Source organism: Chionomys nivalis, chromosome 11 (genome assembly GCF_950005125.1).
Source record: "Chionomys nivalis chromosome 11, mChiNiv1.1, whole genome shotgun sequence".
NCBI lineage: Eukaryota > Metazoa > Chordata > Mammalia > Rodentia > Cricetidae > Chionomys > Chionomys nivalis.
The window spans coordinates 58,973,508-58,995,250 of NC_080096.1; the positions used below are offsets into that span (position 1 = coordinate 58,973,508).

Genomic DNA, 21,743 nt, shown 5'->3' on the forward strand with positions numbered 1-21,743 from the left:
GAATTGTGTATTCTATAATTTAGATTCACTCTTTCTTATATATTTCACTGGCTTTGGGCAAACAAAATCAATAGAAAGTCAAGTTTTTCTTAGATTATGTTTAAACTGAAAGAATAAAGTAAATAGATATGCTTTTCATAATTTTTTTCATGTTGGGATGGTGGTGGTTCATGCCCATAACAACACCACATGGGTGCCTAAGGTAAGAGGACCCAGAGATCAAGGCCAGCCTGCTTACATAAAGACATGGATGATTCCAAGATAGCCTATGTACGTAGTAAAACCCCATTTAAAAAGGTTGGGCTTGATGGTTTAAGATTGTAGCTCTAGTTACTTGGGATACAGAAGCAAGAGGATTCCAAGTGCAGAGAATGTCTGTGCTACAAGAGTGAGTTCAAGGCCAGCCTGGACAATTTAATGAGTTCTTATTTTCAAATCAAAAGTTAAAAAGGCCGGAGATAAGGCATAGTGGTTGGGCACTTGTGTAGCATGTGACATTCTAGGTTCCTAATTCTGAAAAAGAAGCCGTTTTTCTACAAAGCTTTAGGTACTCTCCATGTCATAAACTGAGTAATAAAATGTAAAAAATCTTTCTGAAGAAACCAAGAAATCCTTTCCCTAAGTAGCAATGGCACTTGAATAAATAAGGAATACTAAGAGATGACTGAGTCTCTGGAATGTTCTCTTTATGCTTTAATTTTCAGAAACAGACAATACCTAAAGGAACTTCCAAACACTATATACTGCTTTGACTCTATTGTCTCCTAAGGGTAACAAACATTGATACTCATTTGTTCCCTCACTAATGCATAGTCAACAGAAAATTCTAATCTAACACACTTTTAGTCATGTGTAAATATGACTGGTGACTGTATTAGCTTGATAAAACCAAACTTTTAACCTAAAAGGGCAGAGGGAAGATGAAAGAAGACACAAGGCAAACTTGCTGAGTATCAGGTAGCAGATATTACACTGAACATAATTATGTTATCATATATATCAGATATAAATGTCAGTCCCTTCTATGGTCAACTGAATGGCAGCATCATACTTCGTGAAAGACAGAAAACTTGGCATTGTCTTCAGTGTTTTCTCTTCCCTCTCACACTGCATGTAGCCAATTACTGGGTCTCCTGACTTGGTTTCAGAAACCTCTTTCCTTTTTATCCCACTACCCATCTTGGCCTCAGGACCATCTACTGTCTCATTGCACATGGGAGATTCTTGCTAAAGTGCCCATATTACCCTATCTTTCCATTCTAATTATTTTAATGCTACAGTCTTATATATATCTTTCTGACCAAGGTCCCAACAGCCTGTTTCATCTGCCTCCTTACCTTCAATTCTAGACACTAGATTGGCTTTTGAGTCACCTCTTTCTTTGAGCATGACCCAGGTAACAGGTGAAGAGTCCTCTCTATGTGCTATTCTACCCAGAGCCTTTGAAGAGTGTGGCCTCATGACACGGAGTTCAGAGTTCTAGATTCCAGAAATATGACAGAATAAATTCCTCTGGTTTTGAGTCATGCAGTCAAGAAAGACACCATGAGAAGAAATTTGGTCTTTCTACGAGACCAGGTCACATGACCCACACATAGAGATATCACATATGGGAAAAAGATCTAAGACACCTCATTCTTCCAGACTAACACTTAGATATACCCCGTTAATAAAAAATATGATGCTTATGTACAGAAAAGAAATTGGGATGTTCTTCGACTAAAGACTAAAATAAAAGAGATAACAAAATAGTTCAAGAAGATGAGAAATAAAGTCAATCCCATATCTTAGAAAGAGGACCTCATTTACAGTGAGGTAAACAGGAAGCAGTTAAGCCCCTTCCCTTGCAGAGTATAAATTCCAGGACAGCGGGGCTGCTCTTTACTTTTCTGTCTACTTAAATACTTCCAGTACCTACCACATCATTAAATACCAAGTCGAAATTTGATAAGTGAATACATGGAAGTCAAATTATAGCATTTTCTCACAAATCTACAAAAGCACCATCCTTGGGAAAAGATTTAGGTCGGCTTCACCTTCTCATTAACTAACGCCCGGCAGTGCTTCATGAGAACCAAAACACCCAGCTTCAGTAGCTACATTCAACCAGTTACTACCAGTTTTCTTTATCTTTAACGTATCAGGCAAAGGGGCGAAAAGCAGACTCTGCAATACGATGCTTCCATGTGGAATTCAGTTATAAAACATGGGAGAAATGGCCAACTCATCATTTCTGACATCACCATCTTTGGACTAACTGGAGGACATTTGATACTAGTGACTTGGGGTCACAGACAGAGGATGGAGAAATAATCATTCCGTTTAATTCATTTCAAACTGCTCGCCCCAGGAATTATTAAATATGAAAAGAACTTCTTTGGTGGAAGTGTGGTTCATTTGAATGCCACCAAAAGGCAGTAGACATAAAGACTTCCCTCATTTCATTTACCGCTTACTTCTCTAGTGTACTGCTCATTTAAAAACATTATCCAAGGCATGACTTAAAAATAATCTGTCTTTATGTTTTTGGAATGCTTTGTTGTCTGAAATAGCATCAGGTATGACTAAAAAATAAGAGGATTTGATATAAAAGGTTTGTTTGCAGTCATACTTGTTCTTTTGATATGCTTATAGTATGTATCAGCTGATGAATCCCATTAGTTATAAAACTAAAACCAACTTTTCTCTATTTTTTTTTAAATAATCTGAAAATTATTTTCAATGGCAGTACACATTCTATCCGTAAGTGTATGCCGTTCTTTGCAACACGGTCTGGCTTTAAAACATATAGAAGTGTGTGCACTTGGATCGTGAAAATCAGGGCCTTGCAGTGGTCTTAACAGAGCTGATCTGTCTGTGATGGCTCATTAGCTTTGCACAGGACACAATTCACTGCCCCGGCGCTGGAGCGGACAGAAGGATAATGTGCAACTGTTAGCTAAAGATGGCTAGAAAAGGAAATCGACAGGTTTGTCCACTCCAGGAGCCAGTGTCCCTTGCGATATGCATAATATGAAACCATGCAGTCCACAGTCACATGAAGGGAAAAGACACAGACAAGAAAGAGCTTGGGGACTGTGGGTGCTAACAGCTGCTGTTTTACTAAGCCCAGTATAAGCACTTTGCATATACTTGGTCGCTTAAGCAATTTTATCAATCAGGTCAGTCATAATTATTCTCATTCTACAGAGAGGAAACTGAGGCTAATATTTTTCTTTTACAGAAAATAGAATATTTTTCATACAGTATATTCTGATTAACCTTTCCCCCTCCTTCTGTTCTTCCAAGTACCTTTCCATCTCCTCTTCCATCCATACTTCCTCTCGCTTCCTATCTGTATTTAGAAAACAAACAGGCTAGATCTTCCTCTGCAAACTTCATTCTCTCTACTTAGTGGTTTATTCCAGCCCTAATTCCAGCAGACAGGCACTCCCTGGGAGCCCACAGCCCAGTTTGGATAGAGAAGCAGGTGGGCTAACTTCGGTTCTTCCTCTCTCCTTCCTCTCCTCCAAACCAAATACCCAAGTCTCATCCCCAGCAGCAGCTCACAGCAGCCCAGAGTAGCCCACATGCTACAGCCTCCCTCCCTCATCCCAGCTCCCATCTCCAGTGCATCACAGCCATTTCCCCTTCAGACTTTCTTCCCCTAACTCATTGCTTTATCCCAGTCCTCAAGACCAGCAGGCACAGCCTGGGGACTCACAGCACAGGGAAGCAAGTAGTCTAAATACAGATCTTCACTTCTTCCTCCTCTCCTCCAAACCCACCCCCAGTATAATCCCATCTCTGTACCAGACTTCCTGTTGTAGCCTTCTCCTTCTCTCTGCCCCCATTTCCAATGGATCACCAGATCTTTTTTTCCCACCTTCCTTCCCACTCGTCCTGCTACAGCCTCTCCTCACTCTCTAGGCCCATCCCTAGGGGACTTAGCAGACCCTGCTTTCTCACCTTCAGTAGACCTCTTCAGGTCCCCCCAGCCCATTCCTATTCCTAAGTGTCAGCTCCAAATACCTAGAAATACATGGAATCCCAGTACCACACATGTCAGGACCCCAGAAGAATTTTCAACCAGGCAACACACAGCCACCACACTCTCCTAAGAGAGAGAGAAAGAGAGAGAGAATAAGAGCAACAGAAACTAAGGACAAAACACCAACCCAACAAAGAGAAGACCAGAAACCCCCAAACCAGATGCCTAGCTATCCGCATAAAAACACAATCAATAACAGCCAGGACAATATGTCTACACTAGAGATCAGCAACCCTAGCACCCCAGGTCCTGAATACTCCAACACAGCTGAAGCCCAAAAGAAAGACCTTACACAGCCTTTATGAATATGATAGAAGTCCTGAAAAGGGAAATGAATTAAAACCATTAAAGAAATTCAAGAAAACACAGCGGAAAAGGTGAATAAAAAAGTTTATGATCTGAAAGTGGAAATAAAATGAATATAGAAAAGTCTAAGCTGAGGAATGTCTGGAACTGAAGAACTGAAGCAGGACTCTCAGTGGAAAGCCTTATCAACAGAATATAAGAGATGGAAGAGAGAATCTTAGGCATTGAAGACCTGATTAAGGAAGTGAATACCTTGGTCAAAGAAAATGATAAATCTAAAAAAATCTGCTGGCATAAAAATACCAGGAAATCTGGGACACCAAGAAGAGCCAAATCAAAGAAAAATTGGATGAAAGGAAAGAGACTAAAACCAGGTCAAAGGCACAGAAAATATTTGCAACAAAATCATAGAAGAAAAATTCCCCAACTTAAAGGAGGAAATGTCTATCAAGGTACAAGAAGTTTACAGAATGCAAATATACTAGACAAGGAAAAAACTTCCCCTTAGCCTCTAATAATCAAAACACTAAATGTACACAGCAAAGAAAGACTATAAGGAGCTGCATGGAAAAAAGATCAGGTAACATATAAAGGCAGACCTATTAGAATCACAGCTAGCTTTTCAATGGAGACTCTAAAAGCCCAAAAGAATCTGGGCAGATGTGTTGCAGATTCTAAGAGACCACAGTGCCAGCTCAGACTACTATGTCCAGCAAAGCTTCCAAAAACCACAGATGGGGAAAATAAGTCATTCCATGATAAAGTAAAATTTAAACAACTTCTTTTTACCAAATCCAGCCCCACAGAAGACACTATAAAGAAAACTCAAACCAAAAAGGTTAACCATACCAAAGAATAAAGAATAAAGAATCTCAGACCAGCAAATAAAAAGGGAAACACATACACACCACCACCACCACAACAACAATAGCAACAATGTACAGGGCTTTCAAGGGTCTGTACCAGATGAGGGTCCTAGAGCTGAAAGAAGCTGACACATGCCCCCATTCATAATCAAGAAGTTATATCTCCAACTGATAAGACTTATAAAACATTTATAAATGAAAAATTAGGTTTCTCCAAGGGACTCTTCCTAGTCAGTAGGGGTGAAGGCTCTAAGTAGGCACCAGTTCTTTTTCTCTTTGTTCATTGAGTTGTGCATATATTATTTTCAGTAACAGGGTCTTGTTGTGGACTGAGGCTTTTAATTTTGTTTCAGGTGATATACCAGCAAATAGTGGAATTTAACCAGTAGAACATGCAGTGCTGAGTCCAGAGTTTCTGGCTTTAAGCATTCAAACTTGTGTATCCATTCTAGCTTTGCCTCCAATCTACATCTAGTGCAACTAAACATCCTAGTGTTTTACAACCCAAGACAGAAGGTGAGACTACACCCTCACAGTGAGCCCCAGGGGTGACTGTCAGATTTGGTAGGGAGCAGTGAAGGGGAGGGTGGTTTGAAAAGGTATAGTCACTAACTCTATTGTTTTCATAATATCGATGACAGAATTAAAGCTGGACAAAAATCTTAGCCCATGGGATGTGCTGAAGAAATAGCGCTGAGAACATATTTTCAGAATGTTGATAAACACCGCCACTCCCTGACCTTTAGTCTGCTGTTAACTGTGAAACCCTCGGAGAATCACAAAACTCAAGTCAGCCCTGTGTCTTGAGGGCGGAATAAGTCATTCTCAAGGAAGCGTTTTCCAAAACCACTCTCTGAAGCCCTACTGGTGACAGCTTCTGTATTCTGGGAGAAAAGAGAAAGTAGGGAGCAGGAATTGTCACAAAATGGAAACAAGATTCAACTTAAAGAGTTGTCTTTTGTGTTGAGTTAGGTTCTTAATCTCACCTAACTCCTAACATTTCAACTGCGAGGGGATGGCGTGGGGAGTTGGGAGATGGTAGACGTTCTTGTTCTGGTTCTGGGGATGAAGCCCAGGACCCTAGGGATGCTAGGTTAAGCATCACACCACCATGTTATCCTCCTCCCATCTTCCTCTCCTTCTTCTTTCCCCCTCCCACATCCTTTCCTTCTGGAAGCCAGTGCTCCAGTACCATCTAGCTGAAAGTCTTCAGGGCCTTCCATGTTTTCGCAGCTGTCTACAGCTTCACAGCAATGGTCTCACTTGGTACTCTGGTTGGTGAGGCAGTCTCATTTTACAGATTAAGATAAAGTTTCAGGAAACTATATTCCAAGACCAGCATCATATAGTTGGTTAAAGAAGCGCTGGTTGGTTTTTTTTTTTTTAAAAAAAAAAAAACACCTCCTGTCTTTTTTTCTTTAAAGGCTACCTGCTGTCCAATCTTTAAATGGTTCATGAAGTTTGCTTTGCCATAGAATTGTAGTTTTAAAGACTTTGAGCTCACAAAATTGAATGTCTTGATGGGGCTTAAGGTTGTATCTCATAATTGCTTTCCAGGTGATTCTGGTATTCAGCCAAATTTGGGACTATTACTAAATCATACTTGTCTCGGTATAACATGGCAGGAGGGTAGGCTCCCGGGAGCCAGGTAGAGCCAGGTAACCCTGGGAAAGTCATATAATCCCATAAGCCTATTTCTGCATCTGTGAGATGAAGGCAGTGCTGTATGACATGAGAATCACAAATATTTGGAAAACCGTATGTTCCGTGAGAAAGTGAAATCTTGTGATCACTACCGCTGCAGTCAGAAGGGTGAACACATCACCTCCCGCGTTGCTTTGCTGTGATCAAGAGGAAAGAGGTGTGTGGCATAAATCACAATGATTCTAAGATTTTCCTCATGCAAATTTACAGCTTATAGAGCCAGACCACTTATTAGCAACAATCTCCATGTCTCCCAAAGAGGAGATTTGTCTTCTTGTTAGTAAAACCCCTGGGATTTGCATTTCTGTTGTAGAGATGAAGGGACAAAAAGTTTTGAGGCAATGGTTCTTAGAATGAAATTAGATGGACAGAATTAGTGCTTGTGAATGAGAAGTCACTGTAGCTGTAAATTATTTTCTAACATGGTGGTTATGTCCAAGTTAAAAAATTATTCTTTATAGTTTGTGATTCATATTGCTGGTCTCATAAATATTAAAAGCTGCCTTTGAGAAATTCTAAGACAAAAGGCCAACAAAAAGCTAAAAGTCATCAACAAATGGGGCAGAAAACAGAAAGGGGAAGTGAGGCTGGAAATGTTTTTTTCAAAGAACTAGGAGAATAGGTTTATATAAGTGCACATTTAAGTTACTAGTCCCCAAGTTTTTTTAAGATGGGGCATTTTCCTACTGAAAACGGAACTATGAATCACTGGTATAAACCTAACTAGATGATTCCGTTGTAACTAAGATAGAATTTGTGTGTTTTGTCTCTGGAGAAAGGAGTGCTTCAGCTTTTCTTTAGTTAATTAGTCTCTCTTGTCCTCCTGAGAGTATACACAATGCACTTAAGATCTCTATTCCCTCATCACCTCAGTGACCTCTGCTCATCTCCATTCCCCCATCAATCACCTCCATCTCCCTGTCCTTATGTTGGAAAATTTAGGTTGGCTTGACTGAAATGCTCCTGGGATACCATAAGAGGAAGGACCTGAGCTTACACCCTTTGTGAATCCACATCAAGTTGCATTTTTTTGATGTGTTTGGTGTGACTGATTTGATTTATGGCTTTCAACTTCCTTCGGGTGAAAGTGATCTCATTCCAACTTTACTTTTCTTTCTATTCCCTGCTGTCATTACCCAGGGAAAGGCTGATGCTTTGTTCCTCATATCTGGTACAAGACCCTGCATCAGAACTGGTCTCAGTGACTCCAGGGCTGTCTGCTCAGGCCCCTTGTAACTGAGACAGTAAGGATCTTTCTAAAGAAGAGCTTTGAGTGTTTCTCTCCATTGCTAAGTCTTTCTTGCCCATTTACTGACTATTGTAGTCCTATCTGTTATGCAATCCTCAATGATCATTTATAAAACTACTTTCAGTCTGTAATCCAACTTCTATCCAGCCAAATTACGCTACTTTTTTAGTGTTCAAATGAAATTTAAGATTTCCTACCTCACCATGGCATAGCTCCTTACATGAGAAATATGTCAGTGATATACAGTTGTGATTTCTATGTATGGGGCACATTTATTTTAAACAATTTACATTTACTCCCAAATCAAACAAATCACAATTGTGTGACTCTAACTTAAACAGGCAAGCTTATACTTATAATTGCTTTTAATTCCTAATACAACATTATCTCTCCACATTTACTCTTGGAGAAGTTTTTTTTTTTTTTTCCTGCTGAGATAGGAATTTTCTTTTAGTTACCAAGAACACGAGGCCAGCTGGCAGGAAGAAACAGAGACACCACGCCAGGTTGAGCTCTCATGCCACGGGAACAGTTGAGACCTAATTTGCTGACCTGTCAGGCTGATTTTGCTTCATTTGCAAACTTAGCATTGTGGAAACAACACTGACATGGATATTAGAAGACCTGGAATCCGGTCCCTTTTCTGACATGACGTAATTGTCACAAGATCATGCACGTTTCTAGCCTTGGATTTTGTTTACGAGACATCCAGCTATGAGCACAGGCAAGGGATCCTAGCTCCAATTCCTCACACTGCAGCCCTTTCCGTGTATTTATTTGCTTTATGATTCTTGACTGTCCCTGAAAGGTCTACAGATTTCATAATTCCATTTCCATAAATCAAGAGGCCTAGACGGTAGTATCTTAAAAGATTTATTTTTATTTGTGTGTCTATGTGTGTATCTGTGTGAGTGTGTGTGCAGGTATCTATGGAGGCCAGAAGAAGGTGTTGGATCTCTTGGAGGTGGTTGTGAACCTCCTAACATGATATTGGGAAAGGAAGTTGGGTCCTCTGGAAGAGCAGAAAGCATTCTTAACTACTGAGTCATCGTTCCAACCCTACTGTTTATAAATAAAATAATCACAAATAATTTTGCAAATAGTTGTAAAATACCACAACAATGTTCTACATATGTTGTTTTTAAAGGTATGTGGATACTCTCTAAGACCCTTGCAGTCTTGAGAAGAATAAAATTCTACATTCACATTTCCACTTTGAATTCATATATTACATAAAGAAACTTCTGATATATGTATCTCTTCTCCCTTCTCCTATCTGAAAAACCTGAACATGTCCCTTCCTGTATGACTGCCCTAAGCCGTATGAAGGTTTACTGTGTCTGCTTCTCTCTCTCATGCACAAACCTTATCTCACATCTCATGTCTCATAGCAATTTACACTCCATTTTTTCTTATGGATCAACATGTAGATTTGTTTCAAATAAATGTAAAATTAAAAGAAATCACTGAAACATGTTTCATATTTTTCATATTATAAGTTGTTATGCCATAGATTCAGACCCAATAAATGTCCTCCCGCTAAAGGCAAATGTTCTTAAAATGTCTGTACTGTTGCATATAAAAGACTATGGTGAGTAACAGCACTCAGATAACCTGCTCACTCTATAATGTAGACTGCTCATAATAGTCCAACAATGAGCTTTAAAACGAAGAAGACAAGTTCATGGCAAACAGACTAATACTTCATCCTCTTACCAAGACTTCCAGCACACACTGATGAATTGATACCAGAAATCAATCCCTTTTATATCCTTGGATTTTAAGGGTTGCCTATCTGAAACCTATACCACTCGCTAAAATTTGTGTGAATTTTCAATATAGCTGTATGCAGTAAGAAGGTGTGTTCTCCTACATGAGCTACTCTGAAATTCTTTGTAGATGAAAAAGAATGCCTGAAATCATATAAATCCTCCCTCGCTCCCTTCCTCCCTCCCTCCCTTCCTCCCTCCCTCCCTCCCTTCCTCTCTCCTCCCCTCTCCTTCTCTTCTTACCTTCCTCCCTCTATTCTTCTAAAAATTTCAAGGACATGTGAGCTACAGGTATTTTCAAACTTCATCATCATGGACAATATTCAAGAATTTTTATTCTCCCACATTCAAGTATCACTCAAGTCAAGGAATAAAGAAACCAAGCAAAACAAATCCATCTGCAGCCCGCATTTCCTTAACAGAATGCAATACCTGCACCATTCCCTGAAATTACAATCTTCAAATCTGTTATCCCTTACAAACTCTAGAGATAACCGAGTAATCCCGAGAAGCTTATTTACGCGCAGGCGCAGCCCCTCTGGACAGCTTCAGCACTTACTTGGCATAAGCCGCTGATGCACATGTCCAGTGACTCCGTATAGCATCGTGTACCATCTAACACCTTCGGTGCGAGTTCAACGATCAGACTGGTTCCTTTGGCTTGACACTTGAGTGAGCATGGGTTATCAGGGTCATTGGACACAGGAAGCCATTCATAAAACTGGCCATGGTACTTGACATCGTTATGAGCAGAACACTGCTGAGCTCGAAAATCACCCGCTTCTGGTGGACAGTCCTGGAGAATGGGGGGAGAGCACAAGTACACATTATAAAAATGATTCCAAATAGAAAACTGGAACAGCTGTGCGGTCTGTGGAGGTCACAGAAAACATAGTGAATGTTCCGATCATCATAAATGGACTTCATTATGCCTTTTTAGAGGCTATATGATTATTTGGGACCTTAAAATATAAAGATCTGAGAAAGAAAAAACCTTAATAGGTTTCTTATTGATGTCAAATTAGAAAGTAACTAAATCTTTAGAAAGTAAAATAAATCTTTGCATTGACATGAGCGCAAAGTGCCATCTTGAAATATTTTCTGAAAGACATCGCTTGCCCATGATCTCTTCAACATTGTGACATTTCAATTCCTTCTAATTTTGGAAAGCTGGAAGAATTTTGCCTTTCTCCATTCTGAAAATGAGATGTATGACAATGTTTTATTTGTTTTTTTGTCATACTTTGGATTGATGTGCTAGCTTCATGTATCGTAGGTAAGAGGAAAAAGTTCTGTTGAGCTATATCCCTAGATCCTTACATTAAAAAAATTAGGAGGAGGGGTGTTTTTCCTGAGTGTACATATTTGTACCATGTGCATGCCCAGTGCCTGCAGAGGCTAGAAGAGGATATCATATCGAGAACTAGAGTTCAGGAAGGTTGTGGGCTGCCATGTGAGTGCTAGAAATTGAACCCAGATCCTCTGGAAGAGCAGCTAGAGCTCTTGATTACCAAATTATATCTTCAGGCCCGCCTAGACTTTTAAAGTCTATTGATGGATTGATTGGCAAGGGAGGCCTTGCATTTCATTCTGTAACTGATCTGGAACTTGTAATCCCTCTGCCTTATCCTCTTGAGTACTACGACGGTGGATGTAGCCTTGACACCAACCTAAAGCAAATGACAGCTCTTTGTGTTAGTAGCTAGTAGGAAAGAGTTAGGATAATTTTATTTAAAAATATATGGGTCATTTGTGACTTGACTTCTAGAACTTAGGTTTCCTAGGTTCTAAAATTAACATAGAACAAATAAGAGAGACAATCCTTTCTGTGTGAATTGCTTTGGGCTCAGTTGGTGATGCAGAGAGGAGAGGACATAGGTATTCTTCTCAGATGGATGTGTGGCAGTGAGACTTCTCATGCTCTGTACAGAGGCAGTAACACCACTCAGCTCACAAGGTTGTGTGAGCATAGGCAATGACTGACACACGGAAGATAACCAGTAGTAGTTACTTTGAATATTTAATGAGGTGTTTGATGACAAAGAACCAGGGAATTAGTACAGTCTATTAGCTTAAACTTCAAATAATGTTGGCAGAAGCTGAGAGAAAATAAAAGCCTCTAAATATATATTTCATAAGGGGAAATTTAAAATGTATAGCTATTACTAACAATGGTTACTGTTCTAGTGGATGATAAAAATCAGAACAAATAGAATCAAGCTCTAAAAAAGGAAGAGATGGGGAAACTGAAAGGGAGCTTTAAGAGGGGAGGGGAAAGGGAAATCAATACAGGAGGAGAGGTAGAAGGGACAAATAACACTAGGAATGTTTGAAAAAACTTTAAGGAATCATAAACTTTGTATTTACCTGAAACTACATGTAATACATGCAAGTGTATGTATGTATATATATATATATGTGTGTGTGTGTGTACATACATATGCATACACACATCTATCTGTCTGTCTGTCTATCTATCTATCTATCTATCTATCTATCTATCTATCTATCTTTGAAATGACATTATAACACTTGGGCTGACAATGCTCCCCACAAGGGCAATAGATTATCTAACAAAAACCCCAGTACCAGGCATGAAGAAAACGTCCTTTTGAGTTGTTGGTTAAGGTAGTCCAAGAGACTCAGAAAACAGTATGCTATTATCCTTGGTTGCTTCCCAAAGATAGAAGATACCACCTCCGTCACAGAACTCGGAAGATTCAAGCTGAATCTAACCTTCAAGTTTTCCTGTTTTCACAGTACCAGAAGGTGCTATGCAAGCTGACAAGGAAGGGAAGCCACCAATAGCAGTGCTCAGCTATGACTTCTGTGAATCATGATAAGGTCTCTCTAGGAGCACAGTAGTGGTGCTCAGATCTTGGTGGCTACAAACAGCTGTCTAAGTGGACTTGAGGCCTGCTCAACATGAGGGAGATCGTGCCTGCTAACAGAAACCTAGGCAACCACCAAGGGATGGTGGGCTTGCGGATCTAAGAGAACCCACTTCCTTCACTTTCTTAGACCAGCATACTCCTACATATTCTGAAATCTATTTAAGATTACTTAAGTATTTATTCAAGAATATTTCAAAACCTATTCTTACATGCACAGGTAATTGCAGCTCTCTCACTCTCCAAGCAAGAAAGCTCTACTTGTAGCAGATGCAGACCTTACAGAAAAACTAGTCAAAGTACAGCGATCAGAGGATCATGGTGTATCCAGTACTCCAGTGGATACAGCTTACATCACAACTCCTGAAGCTAAGGCTCGGGCAACATCACAATCAGAAAGATTATAAGTGCCAGAGAACAAGATTGAGTCTTGTAGAAATGACAGGGAAGCTACAGTCTTGATACCTCTACAAAATGACTTCTTAAATGTAAATAAGGACAAAACCCACACGTATGCTAAGGTGGAAGGGGAAATCTCACACGGCTCCACCCATATACAAAGAATTGCTAAGGGCTGTTGTGGGAGCGAGAATTAGTCTTTCCCAGACATGGACCTCTTAAATGGTTTTATAATACAAAGTGATCAGCCCTGAAATCATATATACACAATTAACACTAAGCCCACTCAGTAGGTATAATCACACTTATAATTTACACATGCAATTCTAGTAGTAGTAATTGTAGTAGTAATAATAATACTAATAAAAGAGGCCATGACTTTGAGAGGGAGTGATGGGGGACATGGGAAGGACTGGAGAGACAGGACATGGGAGCGGTTGGAGAGAAGAAAAGGAAGGGAATAAATGACATATCTTAATTAAAACTCTAAACAATAAAGCACAATGAGAAATAGGCTGTTTAGGCTGACTTTGATAAGTCATAATTTGATTTTCTGTTGCTGTGTGCTAAGATGTTTGGATCCAAACAACTTGGAGAGTAAAGGTTTATTCTAGCTTGGAATTCTTTTTTTAGATTGTTTTTATTGAGCTATATATTTTTATATGCTTCCCTTCCTTTCTGCCCCCCCTTCCCTTCCACCCTCTCCCATGATCCCCACACTCCCAATTTACTCAGCTGATCCTGTCTTTTCCTACTTCTCATGTTGATTAAATTCATATATGCATGTCTCTCTTAGGGTTCTCATTGTTGTCTAGGTTCTCTGGGATTGTGAATTGTAGGCTGGTTTTTCTTTGCTTTATGTCTAAAAGCCACTTATGAGTGAGTATATGTGATATTTGTCTTTCTGGGTCTGGGTTACCTCACTTAATATGATGTTTTCTAGATCTATCCTTTGTCCTGCAAATTTTAAGGTGTCATTATTTTTTTGCACTATGTAGTACTCCATTGTGTAAATGTACCACATTTTCCTTATCCAGTCTTTGGTTGAGGGGCATTTCAGTTGTTTCCAGTTCTGTCTATGACAAACAATGCTGCTATGAACATAGCTGAACACATATCTTTTTGGTACAATTGAGTTTCCTTTGGGTTTATACACAAAAGTGGTATTGCTGGGTCTTGAGGTAGGTTGTTTCCCAATTTTCTGAGAAATCGCTGAACTGAAATCCAAAGTGGATGTACCAGTTTGCACTCCCACCAGCAATGGAGAAGTGTTCCCTTTATCCTACATCCTCTCCAGCATGAGTTGTCATCTGTGTTTTTGATCTTGGCCATTCTTACAGGTGTAAGAAGGAATCTCAGAGTTGTTTTGATTTGCATGTCTCTGATAGCTGAGGATGTTGAGCATTTCTTAAGTGTTTTTCGGCCATTTCAGATTCATCTGTTGAGAGTTTAGGTCTGTACCCCATTTTCTTATTCAATTATTTATTCTTTTGATGACCAATTTCTTGAGTTCTTTGTATTTTTTTTAGATCAGCCCTCTGTCTGATGTGGGGTTGGTGAAGATCTTTTCCCACTCTGTAGGCTGCCGTTTTGTCTTGTTGACTGTGTCCTTTGCAGGCACAAAAGTCAAGTCCAATGAATCAAAAACCTCAACATAAAACCAATCACACTGAACCTCATAGAAGAGAAAGAAGGAAGTACACTTGAATGCATTGGCACAGGAGAACGCTTCCTAAACATAACCCCAGCAGCACAGACACTGAGAGAAATCATTAATAACTGGGATCTCCTGAAACTGAGACTCTTCTCTACAGCTTGGAATTTTAAGTCATAATCCATCATTGGGGGAAGTCAGGGCAAGAACTGAAGCAGAATCCGTGGAGGGATGCTGCTTAGTAGCTTGCTCTCAGGCTTAGTCTTAGAAAGAGTCCTTAGAAAACATGGATCCATATGCTTACAAATGGTGTTATCCACAGTGGGCTGAGCCCCTCTGCCTCAATAATCAATTAAGACAGTGTCTCGTTGTCTTGGCAACAGACCCACATGATTTGGGCAATACTTCAATTGAGATTTCTTCTTCTCAGGTGGCCAGAAACTCTCCCTCTCTACATTGTTAATCTGAGAGTTAGCTTATTCAGTCTTCTCCTGAAAATCTCATTATATTCATAGAGGCGTTGGAGAACTGTGTTGTTCTGTATTTTATAAAATGCCTTCTCAACTTTTTGATTATTCTATCACACAGTGCCTAAGGATATGTTATTTGGGGGAGTGTAAATTCTTACTAGGCAAGGCAGGATACAGATAATTAAATATTTATTTGGGATAAACATGAAATGGCTCAAAACACAACGTAAAATCTTAAAAGATATTTATATTTATTTATAAATATATTAGCATTATATTTGTTCATTGTGAATGAGGTACAGTAAAAAGAAAAAGTACAATTTATATAAAATACAATCTACACATTAGTACATATCAAGGCCCAAGTGACTTTATGTAGAGCCAGAAAAAGTCCATGCCTTCTGAAGTCACATGATACCATGCTTCATGCTGATTTGCTTCTTAAGTGCTATGATACAGCTGAATTTTTAATAAGAATCATAAATGAAGGGATGCAGGGTATATGTGCATATTATATACATTTACTTTTCTATTGTAAGAAATCCAAATTGCATACTTTTTTAAACTATGCTGGGAAGCACAAGATTAGGTCTCTCCAACCATAACAGGTAGCAGAGACTGCACACCGTCGTTCTAATACCAGTTTGTTTCAGATCCTATGTTCCAAGAGAAAAGGGCATGCTAGGTGATTAAACATGGGTCTCTTGTAGTTCGGTGTTCTAAAGGTAACATGAGCTTTTGTCTACTTTAGACATTCTACCAACATTAGCTTAGACCTTATACCCTAAAACAACTCATGTAACTTCCGTCTAAGCTCCTCACATTTGCTTCTCTAAATCTCTCTGTTGGGCATCTTAGAGTCTGTCTCAAGCTGCAACTTCCCCATGACAGCAGGTTGAATAAAGCCAGTTTTATATGATCCCCAAGTTCCTCTCAGGCCATTAGTAAGATCATTGATTGATGAATAAACTGATCACTTAATTAATAAAGTTCAAATCAAGCATTTTCTTTTATATGACACCTGTCATCCCAGCATCCACTTGATTACTCGGTAGTGCAGAAGCCCTGAAGTGGAATCAGTGACACAGAGCATTAAGGGGATTGCCTCAAATTATCCCACACACCTTTCCCAACAATCTTTGTTTCTTTATTCTATGACACTATGAGCTAGAGGGGAATTTCAAGGTCCGAGTTGGTCATCTTCGCCAGGTAAGAAGATTGGCAAATGATTAAGACATGTCAGAGTATGAACAGAGGTAACTTACTGCATTTTCCCAGTCCCGAGAATAGTGTCAATTGCATTTGTAAGTGGAAACGGTACCTCATCCTGGTAAAGACATGAAACTATCACAGATGCTTCAGTTCCTTCTGCTGGACAAACTATGTTCCTGAGTTTCCTGAAGTGTTTAAGACTTAAAGTTATAGTAAGGAAGATGAGTTAAAAGCAATGTTAAGATGTTTTCTTTGATGAAATTCATGGTAATATTCAGACATATCTAGAGAAATAAGATCCAAACACATTTTCACTTATGTGTAATGGTTTTAAGAATACCCCTGACACATTTCATGATTCTTTCTATACCTGTAAACATACCCCTGAGAGTCATAATGCACATGAATACTTTTACACACTTTTATCACCTTTGTTTTTTTTCCAGTCAAAAACTTTGTAGAGTTGCAAGGATATATTTTGTAAAATCACAGATGTGCTCGAAGCCTGGGGTTTGGAGCTGGAAACTGAACTTCAGCGTTCTGAATGTTTGAGTTTATTTGTCTTTGGCAAAATTCAACTTCCTGTTTGAAGAAAAGGACTGGAGAGGAATTATAAAACAGGTTCTGAAAGCTTCTTGGACACCTAGTAACTTTTAGAAAATTATATGCTGATGATTTAATTGTAAACGATTCAGAGACATGTGAATCAATTTCTCTTGAAGATCACATGCTCAAGGGGAAGAGGGTGTGGCAAAAGATTCTTTGTTTGAAACAAAAACTTCTCAAGTGTTATTCAGGATGTTCAGTGACCCCCCCCCCCCCCGAGAAGGTTCAGAGAAAGTTCCTGTAGCCTCTTACCCTACAATTATCCTAAGACACATCATAATCAACAACAATAATACAGTAATAATAATAACTATAATAATAACTATTAACCTGTAGAAGGCCACCATACACAGAGATTTTCGATTTTTAACTATAATTTAGTCTGTTAAACAAGTATTCTTCCAAGGTCTCTCCCATGTCAGATTCAGAAGCTAGTGTTCTAAGCACTCGGTACCACTCTATACTACCACTTCCTCAGTGTCGCCTTTGGGGTACCAGCTTTTGGGGGTACTCTTTCAGCACAAGCCACTTTTCTGATCCAGAAAGTGGGTTTTCTTTAGAAATAAGGAATTCAGAAGGCACTGAACCCACACTGCACTCATAAAACATAAAAAGTAGAAATAATAGTCTTTCAAAGAGATATTTAGAATAAAAGAATAAACAAGTTGTGATTTATACGTTCTGGCATAGAAGACAAAACAACAGGAAAGTGAGTGATGGGACCAGACACATCTACTCTTTACCAAAATAACTTGACAAAAATTGTGGAAAGGATGAGGTAGATGATGGATCCTCACCTTCCTGTCCCACTCTGCCCCCAGAAGTATCATCAAGTAGTAAAAAGGGAGCCAGGCAAAGGAAAAGAGAAAGGAGAAAATCTCTAGACGATGATACTCTACCACACCTGTCGACTGCAGGCCCTGCATCATGGTATGGGACCAGGAGCTGCCGGCATCTGTGAAAATGTTTCTTAGTTAAGTAACAGACGACTCTGAAAATAACTATAGTTAGTCTTTCACTGTAATGCTTTTTACTCTCCAGTGTTTTAAGTCCTTAATCCTGACCATGTTAGTGCTGTGTTCTTTAACAACACAAAAATACAATCTGACCTTTTATTTGCTCCCATAATAATTCATACAGTCTGTGGGGTTCTGCCATATATGGACCCAACTCAAAACATCCTCTAATCAACTAGTCTACGGGAAAGATAGGATAGAGCCCAGATGTCCCCTGATGTTGATCATGGGTCAGATTACAATATAGGACAGAAGAGGGTCAGCCTTTCAGAGTTTATTCACTGATTGTATCTTAGCAACTAAGGTGATACATATGAAAGAACTTAAAATGGACTTTTAAAAATACACAGATTAGGGTCAGTAAAATATTATTTTCTTATTTTCAAGTTACTTATTTAAGCACTAAATTTTCGACAGGGTGTCATGCAGCTCAGGCTGGCCTCAAATTTCTTATTTGTAGCTGAGGATGACCTTGAACTCCAGATTTTCTTGTCTCTACCTGCCACGTGCTAGGATTATAGGTATCCATCACCAAGTCTGGCTTTTATTTCCATTCTTTTCTTCCTCATGGTCGTCCATCTGCTCTCACTCGGCTCTTAAGTATTCAATGATTGGCTTATTAATTTAACTTACTACATGAATATGATGGTATAAATATTTTGGCACGATGTTTTTAAAGGCCTTTTCTTTTATGTGTATTGATGTTTTGCTCAAATGTATGTGTATCATATGTGTTTCTGGTGCCTGTGGTGTCCTGAGAGGGTATCAGATCCCCTGGAAGTATAGTCACAAATAGTTGTGAGCAATCATGTAGGTGCTGGGAATCAAACCCCAATCTTCTGGAAAAGCAGTCAGTGCTCTTAAATGCTGAGCCATCTCTCAAGTCCCTGATGCTATGCTTTTATTTGGAGTCAGTGTCAATACTTGATATGATTATGCAAAGACTGGAAATTACATTCCCGTGATCATACACGACAGTCATTTTACACACCTTCTCATGTCATTTGCCTTTGTTACTCCTGTTCTTCTAAACTCCATGTGGTCCTAATCACTTATCCCCCACAAAAGTTACTAGAAAGAAAACCAAATTAGAATTGTTGAGTAAAGTGTATGTCTTCCAATACAAGATCACCTCTTAAAGAGAGAAATGTATATGTTTATCAGCTACTTGACAACTGTAAAAAGCATACCAGTTCTAACTTTTCCCCTTAAAATATTAGGACACCTCACATTACTGATGTTAAAACAGGAAAAGATAGCCACAAAAGATTACTCTACAAAGGACTTTATGGGGGATCTGTAACACACTCCGAAGTGTTCAATGTCTTAGCATGCTAAGTAGAAGCTGCGCTGCCTCTCCCATGTCGTTTGGTCTTTTAATTACTTGGCTTCCTGTTTTCTGTATTGAAAGTTAGGACGAAGTAACTGGGCAGTAAATATCCACTGACATGATCCAATCCACTGTGATATTTGGATTGATATCAAATATATATGATAATCCATACTTCAGTTCCCGTTTTTTTTTTTCTTGCTGATTTTTTTATTAATTAATTAATTTAATTATTAAAGATTTCTGCCTCTTCCCCGCCACCACCTCCCATTCCCTCCCGTTTTTAAATTGGGCCACTTTTCTCTAATTCTAAATACATACAACTGCTTGTGCACCGCTTGGATGTCTAAGACATCACAAGCTCACTTTTTCAATCTACACCCTGATTTCCCTAGAGTGCCACCAAATTTGATCTTCTGCTGCCACAGCCGTCTTGATCCAGGCCACGGCAATTTTAATGTTATCCTTTTCAGGCCCCAATACCTTAAAGCTATGGTGCTCAAACTTAAGCATGTATTAAAATCACCTGGAGGGCTTAAACAAAATTCAAGAACCCCTCCCTCCAGAGTTTCTGACTCAGTATAACTCTGGTGAGGCAGGCATGGGGATTTGTACTTCGGAAGTTCCCAGGTGATGTTGGTGCTACTGATTTAGTAGTCCCCATGCAAAAACCATAGAAGTGTTGATTCTACTTCAAAAGTGCTCTGAATGTGTCTACAACTGAGGCTGAGCTGTCACATCTCATGTGAATCTGCAAAGGGTTCTTCTCTTCCTCTGTTCCTCTGGACACTTAGGTCAATGAAGCACAATGCTCCTTTAAAGCATTAAGCAGACAGATCATGTTACTTCTCTGCCTCAACTCAGGAGCTGGCTTCCTACTCAGATCAAAAGCCAAATCTTTGTCTCAGGAGGAAAGATCTGCCCCATTGTCTTTTTGGCCAATTTCCACAGCTCATGTTCACTTGGGTATGATCCCACTGGATCTCTTGAGACCTCATGAACTCAAAAACCTCTTTTCCTCCAGGACACATATGCTGCTTCCAGCATTTAGAATTCTTTTTGTGTGTATTCCAAAGAACTAATTACTTCACCCTATCAAGTTTTAACTGATACACCACCTTCTCAAGGAGGCCTATTTTGCCTGCTCTATGTAAAATTGCACTCAAATTACTGATTCCTCAGTGTACTGCTCAGTTTTCATTTCTTCCATACCATTCAATCATATCTGAGTGCACTAATTGTCGTGGAATAATCTGTTGTGTATACTTGGAAGGTGTGTCATTCTGATTGGTTTAACGAAAAACTGAATGACCAATATCTAAAGTAGAATTTTCAGGCACACAGGATGCTGGGGGGGGGGGGGTTGCCAGTCAGGTATGGAGGAAGCAGGAAAGCAGCAGCATTGGCAGTACAGAGTAAAGGTAACAAAGTCATAAGACAGAAAGCAAGTTAATAGAAATGGGTTAATTTAAGTTATAAGAGCTAGTTTAAAACAAGCCTAAGCTATTGACCAAGGTTTTGTAGTTACTAAGTAGTATCCATGTGGCTATTTTAGAGCTGGCAGGCAGGACAGAAAACTCTGCTTACAAATGGCACCCAATACGGAGCCACACATGCCCACATAAGACCAGGGAATACTTTAAAAAGGTTCTAAACACACAAAACCAGAGCCAAATGTGGATTCCTAGGTCCATGTCCCTCATGCCAACCACAGTACAGGAACATGTCTACTATGTCTACCATGCCTACATGTCTACTATGAGCTAACCTATGTGACAGATTAAGATTTTTGCTCATGCAGACAGAAAAGGTTACAGATATGCCAGGTTTAGATGGAAAGAAAATTCTAAACAAGTTACTGTGAGTTTAGCAATGTGCGTGGGCTCAACAATAAAAGGAAAAGGATATAGACAGTCATAAAAATAACTAACTAACTAAATAGTTTAAAAATAATAAAGTCTTTAAAGAAATAGTAAAGTAATAAAAAAAAAGAATAAGCCTCAAAGAGATAGGAAATACACAGGGAGACTGAATCCTGTATGGTTTTGTACTGTCTTTGAATTTTTTGAATGCTGATGAACTAATGACAATTTCAGGGAGACAGGGCATTGTAGCAGGGACTGCTGAATTAAATCATCCTAAATGCTCTAGGAAAATGCTTTAACTTTATAAAGGAAGTAAAAAAAATGTTACATAGGTGAAGAGGTTCTGCTTTTGTTCCTATAGGAAATGAAAGACCTT

At 39.2% G+C, this 21,743-nt stretch overlaps 1 protein-coding gene across 1 annotated transcript in view; it reads right to left on the reverse strand.

Moving 5' to 3' along the window:
* Positions 1-21,743, reverse strand: part of Adamtsl1 (ADAMTS like 1) — a 376,638-nt gene that overhangs the window by 269,849 nt on the left and 85,046 nt on the right. The window contains exon 4 of the mRNA XM_057784262.1: positions 10,484-10,720. Coding sequence (XP_057640245.1) covers positions 10,484-10,720 — 237 coding nt within the window. The remainder of the gene's footprint in view (positions 1-10,483; positions 10,721-21,743) is intronic.